Genomic DNA, 11031 nt, shown 5'->3' with positions numbered 1-11031 from the left:
TGAACAAAATGTCAATTTTCTCCAAATTTTCCCAATTTTGGTGCTTTTAATATACACAAATTCTATGGGTCTACTTTTACCATCTAGTTTAGAAAAACCACTGGTGTGCTGGGTGTTACATACAGAATATGGAAGTTAATCATAGATATACAAAACATAAGATGTCTATCTGAATAAGACCCCTTTTTAATAGATCTCTAGCAGTCCCAAATAAAAAGCTCTGGTGTCATGGCACTGCCGGCTCATCAGTCACCACTAGGTCCTCAATGCAGGTGCAACTCCTATCTGACATAATTTCTGGGGTGACCTATTGGGCATTCTTAAACTCTTAGTTTATATCCTTGTACCATCTTGGAACTACCTATTTGTCCTCTGGGAGCCACTAGCGGGGTCACTCTTGTCAGGGTGGATGCTGACTAGGTCAGTTCAAGAAGTGGTTTAAGGCATCATCCTTATTTCCACATCCGCATGTCCATTAAAATAATCTCGCTACTCTCTTTTACATCCGTCTTTTGGTTGTTGGCTTTATCTGTGCTGGACGGATGTAACATCTGGTACAATTGTTTAATCTTGCATAGCAAAATAATAATGTCCATAGAGAAGGCACAAGCTATGAAACATGAAGATACACCATAGATCATCCAGATGCTGCAATAGTCCTAAACAAATGTTGTCAATTATGTAAGTGTTAGTCCATTTGGCAAAAAGGTGTTTCTTATTTGTGAAATACTTTCTGCATTACTTTGATGTATCCTGCAGTTTATTCCTTGAACTTAAGCGGGATCATGAATCAAGCAATTCCTTAATGTTTCCTGTAGTTTTGCAAAAATGATGCCTGCAGCCAAGATCTTATTTTAAAGCCTTTGACAAGGAAATAATATTTTTTACATATGTAAGTGGTTATCTTCAGTTTAAAAGGTTGCTCTAAGTTTATGGCTGCAATCTTCATTTCCAGACCCCCTGATATGCAGTTTATAACCTGCAAGCAGTTTCAGACTTTTCTCATGTGAGTCTGTCCATCCTAATAATAAGTGTTGCTCCTGAATGCTGTTGCCTCTAGTAGTTTTAATATATTAGCACAGCTTCACTCCTGTAGTGATTTCTCCTAGAGCCCACATGGGATCTCCTTTATGCTGTGCTGTCAGACACGGATGCTGATGAGTGTGTGATTTCCCTCCTTCCTTCCCCTGCAGAGTCTGCCATGGCTGTCTTCTACAGAGATACATAGCCTATATGATCCCACCCTCCTCCTGGTGCAAACTGCCATAACTGCTCTTCTCCGGTATTAGTGTATCTTGACGCCACCAGGAATTCCTGCTGGAGTCAAGATTGACAGGGGGGCGAAGCCCCCTCAACGTGATTGGCTGGAGTGGTTGTTAGTATTCGGCTCCTGCAAGGACACTAAAATTCAGAGCAGCCCGTGGTGCAAGTGCGTTCCCCGGCTGGCCCACTGAATGGATAGCAGTTAGCCTCCCAGCTGGCAGGAGGGGATCGGGCGTAAGGGCTCACTGACGCGGCCGCTGTGACATATCACAGAGGCGGCTGTCGTCTTCGAATGTGTAGTGGGTGCAGCGGGCGTCCGCGGTCACAGTGCCGGCCGCCCTTAACCCACAAGAGAGGCGGCCACCGTATAGTGAGATGTCGCCGGGGGAGCTTCATTGAGGCAGAAGAGAGAGCCGGCCGGCGCCAGACACAGCTGTCGGTCGGGCCACTGCACATAGGCGGTCGCCCTGACCCAGCAGAGAGACGGCCGCAGTATTCTCATGTGCTGCCAGGGGAGCAGCCATCACCCAGCACAGAGACGGCCAGCGCAACACACTGCACTCCGTCGGCCCTCTGTAGAGAGCACACAGCCGGCGGCCCGTACGAAGGAGTCAGGGGACGGACAGCAGGGAGCCTTCAGCCTCCGCACGGGGGGGATAAGCATGCCTGAATTCACGGCCGGCCCACAGCACACACAGGCAGCAGCATACTGTGCATTGATTTGTGCGTGTCCTGCATGCAGAAATCAATCCCCACTGTGCTGCTAGGACCTTACTATGTTCACCCTATTGGGAGCTAGGGGTGTAACAGGGGCTTAACTCCTGTCAAACCCCCACCTTCCGGTGGCCTCAAGCTACACTAATACCCTCTCCTCCTTACCTACACTGATACAGTACAGTCAGTGTGATTTTCCACCCTTCCTTCTGGGTAGTCACTTTTTTCTCTTCACCGATACACAGCCTATATCATGGTTTCCCCCATTCTTTAAGACTTGGATGCTTTCCTCCCTCTCTACACGCTGATCTGCTGTGTACAACTTCCTCCCCATCACTGCTGGTATCTTTAAGGGGGCATTAACACTTCCCAAGTATACATATCATAGTCATACAGTAGCATAGTCACTCACATGCTCCATGTTAAAAAACATCCACCATGCAGTATACGTTTTTTTTTTTACTGGATGCGTCTGTATAAAATATTGTAGTTGATTGCATTATCTTATACAGCAAAAAAAGCTATACCAATGTCTACCAGCCTGATGGGTGAATTGGCTCCAATGGATCCATTTGAGCTTTCCCGACACATATGCCTACTCTATGCTACAAATGTAGTGTGAATGCTCCCCAACACTGACAGAAGGGAGGGGAAAAGCATAGCAAGTGGATGATGCCAACCCTGAGCCGATGATTGCCAGGAGCAGTGTGCTGTTGGATCTACGAGAGAAACATTGGCACGGCCAGCCATATACAGGAGATGCAGCAACAAAACAGTAGGAAGTTTTTAACGAAGACTATTTGGAAAGTTGCCGAATTCAGCATTTAGGAAGTAAATGAACAATAAAAAGAGATTCAGTGCAGTGGTGTCCATAACCATTAAAGTGACCCTCTCGTCCCAGGGACAAAATTTGTCCAGGGACTGGAGGGGTAAGTCATATTACATATAATATCTTGTCTCCCAGTTCAGCCACCAATCTGCTTCTCCATGGGGCACCTAACATAACTGCAGCACTGCTATTGTGCATTGGTAGTCAGACACTGCATGCTGCTTTGTGATTGGCCATCACTGCTCGTGTGAAATGTGCTGGCCAATCAGAACAGCATGCAATGACTTAGACTACTGATGTACCAGCAGTGCTCAGCGTGCATCAGGTAGTCTAAGAATCGTTGCGGCCACCTTGGAAGGAAGGCGAAGGGCACAATTAACAAGCATATTGGTGGCAGAACCTTTATATCCTAACAGTATAAACGTAGAAGGCATATTCAGCTGTATCCTCGGTTTTAGGGTAATAAACACATGGCCTTAATGAATGCAAATGCTAAAAACAATCACAGCTGTGGAATTACATGATGTAGTGCCACCCCATTATTTGCATGATTCCCATGCTTGGGTCTGTTTCCTCGTTCCTTAGCCGAGCCTCTACATGTTCTACTTTTCCTTGCACACTTTAGGGCTATTTCTGTTGTGATATTTGATCTTAAACTGATGTAACTTCCTGGTACCACTGATAGCAACTTGGTCTAAACAGGGTACCAACTGCTGGGACCCCCATTGATCACTGGATTTCAAACCCCACATGTCCCAAAGTTGTGGCAGTGGTGGCCACATATGCGCATCTCCGCACCGTTAATTCCAATGAGACTACACAGATTGCTGAGATCAAGCCCTTGACAATTCCTGGCACTCTCAGTCACTTCAATGAGACCACCAGAAGTTGCTGCATACATATGGGACCACCACAGTCAAAATTTTGGGACGCAGCAGAAACAAAATCTAAGGATTGTGGGGGCTCCAGCAGTTGGACGTCTACTGATCAACAAGTTATTCCTTATCCTGTGGATAGGGAATAACTTGATGTGTTCAACTGGTTTTCAATGTCTTATCAAGCATGAACTTAGGAATACGTTTATCAGGTATAATCTTTTTCTTCCACCAGACTTTTCAGAGGTCTTAAAACTGTGTCCTCCTACTCTTAAAGCAGCCAACTGAAGATAGGAAAGACCCCACTGAGCTCAATATACAGATGTGTCCATCATTACCTTTCCTCTTGACGCAACATAGAGACAATGGAAAATACAGTGCTCCATAGTGCAGAGAGACTTCACTGGTATTAAGCAAGCGTGCATGTAAGGAAAAATGCTACCTACAGCGGTTGTGCCGAGGCTCAACACGATTGTGAGTCAGTCACAACAGCAGCAGCCAACCCAGAAACGGAGCACCTGAAACCTTCATATGTAGAACAGTAGAAAGAACAACAACTGGGACTGTGGTGCACTGAACAGGAAGACCAGGAGCAACAATGCAGAAGACAAAGCTTTATTGGCAAGGCATTCCCATGCTGGACTGGCACCTTCGTCCGGCTGCTTTGCTAGAAGAATACCATTGGTTTTCAAATTCTCCTTCATTGGTCAGTTAGTTTGTAAACGGCCAGTCGAAGGTATCAGTGCAGCACGGAAATGTGTTACAAATAAAGCCTCATTTTCTGTATTGTTGCTCCTGGTCCTCCTGTTCAGCACCCTATGGTCCGTGTTGTTCTTCTCTCCACTGTTCTTGGCTCACAATAACCTGAGATGTGTGGCATGAGATGACCAGCATTGAATAAAAGACAAAACATGATTTTACTATACCCTGTACCCTGTTGGGAGATGTATATGTTATATTCGCTACATGTGGCTGCCTAGAGGTCGTCATGTGGATTGCAGCTTGTCAAAGATTTTGCTAAAATGTTGCAATAATGTATTAAATTTGTATCATGAGAAATTGGAGTTCTTATTGAAAGTTGTGGACACATTTCTGATGACCATCAGTAGGCGAGGTGTCAGACTCAATTGTGAGATGAAACCGCATTAAATACTGTATTTAAACTATTGCACCCTGGGTTGTATCACTGCTTCTTGGTACGGCTGTCCCCATTATTTATAGACAACAGGCGCATGTTTATTAATATTAGATCACAGGTCAAATAAACCATATTTTTCGGACTAAGAAATGCACTTTTTAGCAAGAAAAATTCTTGCTAAAAGTGTATGCCTCTTTGGTCCAATGTCAGGAGGGTTTGGCAGTGCAAGACCCCTCTGACTGCTTCCATTATTATCAGGCACAGCGATTTTGTGCTGTAACAGATCATTAGGACCACCAACCCCACCATGAGGTACTTTACCTCACTCTGTAGTTCTGGTCTGACCCCTGCTAATTATGAGAGACTGTAACCTCTGACTCTTCCCCACGATGTTCTTGCTGCATACAGGATGTGCAGTGATACAGATGCCAGGGGGAGAGGTCGAGAGTCAGATTTCCTGATGATTAGCAGTCACCGTACTGAAGCTACAAAGTGAGGTAAAGGGGTTGCTGCCTGGCTGGAGGTAACAGGAAGCACTAATATTACTGGGGGGCACTATTACTACTGAAACCACTGTGGGCCACTATTGCTAATGGGTCTGATGGGGGCCACTATTACTACTGGGCCACTAGGGACAACTATTACTACTGGAGTCACTTGGGGCCACTATTACTACTGGGACTGCTAGAGGCCACTATTGCCACTGAGAATGGTCACAGTTACTATAGCACCACTGATAGGGGGCACTATTACTGTTGGAGCCACTGTGGCTACCATCCAAATCCACTTAAAACTAAATCTTCCACTTTTTAAGCTCACCAGAGAAGTTATAGTTGGTATGAAATATTTTTATTCTATTTTCTGTTGTCTAAACCTGAGTGTGTCTAATAGTCTGAAAAATATGGTATTTAATTTCTTTAAAAAAAATGAGACATTTATAGTTTCCATTGAAGAGTTGAGGTTTGAATAGTAAAATTTATAATGACACATGTTCCAAATATGTGACATCTATTTATATACATGATTGTCAAAGAAATCCTCAGATCAACATCTACTCAGCAATAGCTCCAATTGCTTTCTGCTCCGCTGACCTTCCGTTGACTGATGCAGGTCACTTATCCTATTTGATAGGTTTATCTTCTGGTCCTGGAAATTAGTTTTGAGCTGGAATTGTAGAGTTCTTAGGAAATATGATTCAGACAGCTCTTCAATATTACAAAGAGCCATAATGAGGCTTAAAGGGCAAGTAAAACCCTCGAAATAAGTTAAGGCAATAAATTACAGCAGGTAAGAAGCTGTCCTTTCTTTCTAATAGATCTCCTATTTGTAGATCGGTCCGTGGTCATTTTGGTTTTTCATACTGTAGTTCATCTACTGTCATTAACCGGAGGATGTTGGTACCATGTTTCCTACATAAGAGTTGGCCCGTTGTACAGAGTTGCCAGAACTACGTTTGAGGAGTTTGTTGACCATGTCCCGGCAACAGTTCTTATATTGATTCCGTGTCAGACAGTATACAAAGGGATCTGACAAAGCTTTGCTGTAAGCTAAACACCGACTGATGACGCCCCATTGTGAACTGATGGTGGTGGACGAAGAGATCTCGACCAACCTGAAATCAGAGGAAAACATATGGGTACAATGAGTCAAGAATCCAAAAAGAAAATTATCTAAGAATTGTAAATGTTACAAATACCTAGAAAACTGAAAATTGGACCCACTGCTTTTGAGAGGCTTATGAACATCATAGAAGAGGATAACCCTGCTTGGGGCCCCTCCTCTATTAAAGGGGTTGTACCACAATAGACTATTATCTCCTATGATAGAGGATAAAAGTCTGATCGGTGGGGGTTTCACTACTGAGACCCTCACCATTCCTGAGAATGGTGTTCTCACACCCTTTTCTTCTCATCATGGTGGGCTTGCGGCACCCACCCAGAGTGACGTAGAGATTGAATGGAGTGATAGAAATAGCCGAGTAGAAGCGATCAGGTATCTCCCACATTCCAAAAGTGACAATAATCCAGCACTTGGAAGAAATTTTTTTTTTTGAAGGGGGGGGGGGGGTCAAAATTGCAACAAAGTGGAGCAGTATCATAACTCCGATGCATTACCATATTGCCATGAGTAAGGACTGAGGCTCAGTCTTGGCGTGTTGGCATTGTGATATTGCTCTTGTTTTCTGCAATTCTGGATATTTTAATTATTTTGCAATAAATTGTGTGCATGGGAATTCCTCCGAGTGCTGAACTATTCTGGCTTTTGGACCCTTTGGTTCACTTGGCTGTGGTTGACCTATGTAATGGAAGTTCTTGGCGTGGCTAGCTGGAGATTTATTTTCCTCACCTCCTGTAGACCCATTGAAAATGGACTGGCGCCACTCATTCACGACCACCGCTTCATTCAGTTCTCCTCCTCATGATGACCTTGGTGGACTCCACTTGAAAGGCCAGCATGTAATACAATATTGCATTTTCCCTCAGCGGCTACTGCAGAGTAATACATGGCCATTTACAACTTCCTCAGGAGATGCCAACTATTTCCCAGGGGTTGCAGAAGAGGGACCCGCAGGGATCAGCTGATCACCAGGCTGGCTTCATTGTAATAATAGGCTGTTTTGATTCAATAATTCCTTTAACTTCACCCCACAAATGATGTCCAGAGTGGGTGCTTGTACTTGTCATGCTTAATGTGCTATTTCATAGGCAATTGAATAAGCGATTCCCTTTAAGATATATGTACAATATCTGTGTTTAGTATGTCCATGCTACTATTCAGCATCCCCTTACTGCTGGTCTTAAAAGGACTGCATGAGGTGGACAATCCTTTTTTGTTAAAAGGGTCCATTGAGAATAAAATGATCACATGGTGTGCTACTCCTGGGATCACCAGTGATCAGATATAATCTCCAAGAGAGTAAGCTATCATTTCTCTGCAGCGCCACCACAGGGGGAATTAGGGATTACAGACTTCCCATTTAAACCAATGGACTGTTTGTATAATGCAAAAATATGCTGTGTTCTCCAGAGTTAGAGATTTTCTTTATAGCCGCTCTCTGCTCTGGCTAATAGGCAAGCATCCAGAATAGATGGCATCCCTTTATTAACCAAGAATCTCCTAATAACTCATTAGAAATCTTTTCTAATTTGGACAACCCCATTTATTATCACCAATGCTACAGTATATATTACAAAAACAATAAAAAGCTGAAGCTGTTGGAGTAGTTATGTTGTTCCTCATGCCTACCTGGTGATTACATATGGAGTGAAACAAAGCAGGAATGTCCCAATAAATGTAATGATTTTTTTGGTTGCTCGCTGCCTCCTTCTCTTCTGTTCCTCCAGGCATCGCTGTCTCACACTAAGGGAAAAACCACAATGCATCTTATGTTGTAAGAACATCTTAAAATTGGAGAAAGCAGACATAAAATATGGCTTTTACCAAAGAGATACAGAGTTTTATAGAGTTTATATAAAAATAATATTCACAATTTGGAACCAAGATGAAATTTGAGAAAGTGTCAACTTGGTAAAGCAAATGGGTCTTCTACCTGCTCTAGGAGATCTTGATTTCCTTACAACTTTCCGTCAACTTCTCAGACCCAATCAAGCAGGTAATTAACCCAATAAGGACCAAGTACCATAAATATATGGCACTTAGTCATGATCTTTAATGCCATGCCATAGTAAAAATGCGGAGTGGTATTAAAGCTCCTGTAATATAGCAGAAGCAGTTCAGGTCCCTGGCTGTCACGGCCCGCTTCTGCCTTCTCTTTTGTAGGCTACATAGTGCCCTGTGAGTGCTGTGTAGAGAAGAGAGAAAGTGGAAGTGCCATTTCTACTATTCAACTCAGTGATCACATGATCACTGAGTGCCCCCTGGCACAGCAGAGCTGCTGGGTCTTAGCATACCATCTCTGCCAGTAACTACTGTCACTACCGGGTATGTTTTTCCCTGTACATAGGGCTCCTGTGGATGCCCCAGTTGCAGTGGATAAGTGTGAAACTTAAAAATATTACATTGTGAATGACCCAAAGAGGTCTTATATGACGTCATGGGGGACATAGATGTTTAAAAAAGCCACAAAAATAAGTTAAAAAAATTACAGAATAAAATAAAAATATATACATAAAAAAGAAAACGACCCACCTAAACCATCGCCATATCCGCCCTGTAATCCAAGACTATGCAAATTGTACATCAAAATGTCTGAAACAAAATAACAAACCCATTCCTGTATTTTTATTTAAGAATAAATATTCTAATTTTGCAAATTTATAGCTATAAATTAAAAAAAATAATTTTTTTTTAGCTTTTTGTACATAATATCCCTAACAAAACAAAAAAAAAGGAAAATAAAGTTCTGTGAAAAAAAGTATTAAAATATAGCCTTATATGTCACAAAAAAACTCAAAAAATATGGCCATAAAACCACCACATGGTTAAAATTTCTAAAAAATGTCTTGTCCTTCAGGACCAAAACACACTGGTCCTTAAGGGGTTAAAGAGACTAGGACATTTGTTGCAGCCAACAGTATAATAGTCTTGTTCTTCTGTATGGCCTTTATGGATCAGGGTTACAGTCTCTTATGGCACATGGCAGACGTTGCCCTGAGGTCACTTTCATGAACACACCGGGATCATACATGCAAAGTCTTTTTGTGATCTGGCTCTCGGCTTCTCAGTAATATGGCAGGTCACTAACTGGAGCTCCTCTGCTCCGACAGCTAGGACACTCCAGGGCTTTTCTGCAGTTCACCTTCATCTTCCACACCCAACCTCTCTCACAGAATGCTTGTCCTTACTACTGCACTCCAAACAGCAACCACTCTTTGAGAACACTTCCGTGCCACATCTCGACTTTCATACTACCCACAGGCACCTCCCTGTGGGGCAAACCGTGCATTCCTATTGGTCCGCCAGACTCGCGTGCCACACCCCACTAAGGTGACCGCTTGTTCCAACCTCCAATAGCCATCACAGTAGAGTCAAGACTATACACAGAATGTTCTCAAAGCCATGATAGGGTCTATAACATCTAAGGGGGTAGCCAAAAGAAATTGGAATTATCTGGGTGTTACTAGTACAGGCTTCTGTTACTAGATGAATGTCTGTGGAACCCTCCTGAGATGATATGGCAGCTAACATTGTTGGGGAAGGTTGTGTTTAGCTCCAGTGAGTTTTTTAAGGTAAGGTGTTCCGTTTTTTTTTGCCTATTTTGTGCTTAAAACACGTCTAAAAAAAAGTCACACAGAGGGTTAATATGAAGGGTGAGGCAAGGGTGTAGTGTCATTTTTAATCAAAAATAGCCTAATACTCTGCCATTATGGCATGACACCCTTGCCTCACCCTTCATATTCACCAAATATTCACCGTGTGACTTTTTTTACTAGTACTTTGAGCAGTGCAAAAGGGAAAAAAATGTTCATATGAATCAGACATCATAAAATAGGTGAAAAACTGAATAACTTGTTGAAAAAAATCACCAGCGTTGGATGCAATCTACTTCATGTCGGCTGGCGCACCACCTCAGAAAGGGTTTGGCAAACAATCATCTAGCAACAGAAGCCGGTACTAGTAACACCCCGCCCACCAGAAGATGATTCTGGTGTCTTTTGGGTACTCCCTCGTAAATAACAGTTGCACAGGAAACATCAACAATCATTATCCCCCCCCCCCCCCCTATCCTCAACAAGACTGATACTTCTAAAACTTCAATGAACACAAAACATGAAGATATTGCAAAAGAGGCAGAGTTGAAATCTGGGAATGTTGGAACTAAAGTACCCCCAAAAATTAAGTGAGAGACCATCAGGTGAAGGATGTTGCAGATGGAAGAAAATCTCAATTCTCAAAAATGTAGAAAATATGTTTTTAAAGGTCATTTTATGACCGGACCAGTTCCAAGGTCAATAACGTTCTGCAATTCCTAGATGGTTCTTAAATATAGGGCACTTTTATCTGCTGTCCATACAAAAAATGTCATGCCTCTGTGATTTTTCTTTGAAGCTGGAGGAGCTGGTACAGAATATTGTGATTGTAGTTATCACTTTACAGTGAATGTTACCAATGTCTTCATGTAAGTATCTAGGCTGTAGACATACAGGTATCTGTTAGGGTGCGTTCACACTTCACTGATCTGCTGCAGATTTTGGTGCGGATCTGCAGCAGATTTCATCCTTTCAATTAAATTCAAACTGAAGGTGTGAAAT

General features: G+C 42.8%; 1 protein-coding gene across 1 annotated transcript in view; it reads right to left on the bottom strand.

Annotated features, from left to right (window-relative positions):
* Positions 1–6199: 6199 nt before the first annotated feature.
* Positions 6200–11031, bottom strand: part of GPR26 (G protein-coupled receptor 26) — an 8730-nt gene continuing 3898 nt past the window's right edge. Inside the window, exons 2-3 of the mRNA XM_066601697.1 lie at positions 8066–8179; positions 6200–6431 (exon numbers count right to left, since the gene is read on the bottom strand). Coding sequence (XP_066457794.1) covers positions 6200–6431; positions 8066–8179 — 346 coding nt within the window. The remainder of the gene's footprint in view (positions 6432–8065; positions 8180–11031) is intronic.

Source organism: Eleutherodactylus coqui, chromosome 4, assembly GCF_035609145.1.
Source record: "Eleutherodactylus coqui strain aEleCoq1 chromosome 4, aEleCoq1.hap1, whole genome shotgun sequence".
Taxonomy (NCBI): Eukaryota; Metazoa; Chordata; class Amphibia; order Anura; family Eleutherodactylidae; genus Eleutherodactylus; species Eleutherodactylus coqui.
Note: the sequence above shows the minus strand (reverse complement) of the source record. Positions and strands in the feature narration are given on the sequence as shown.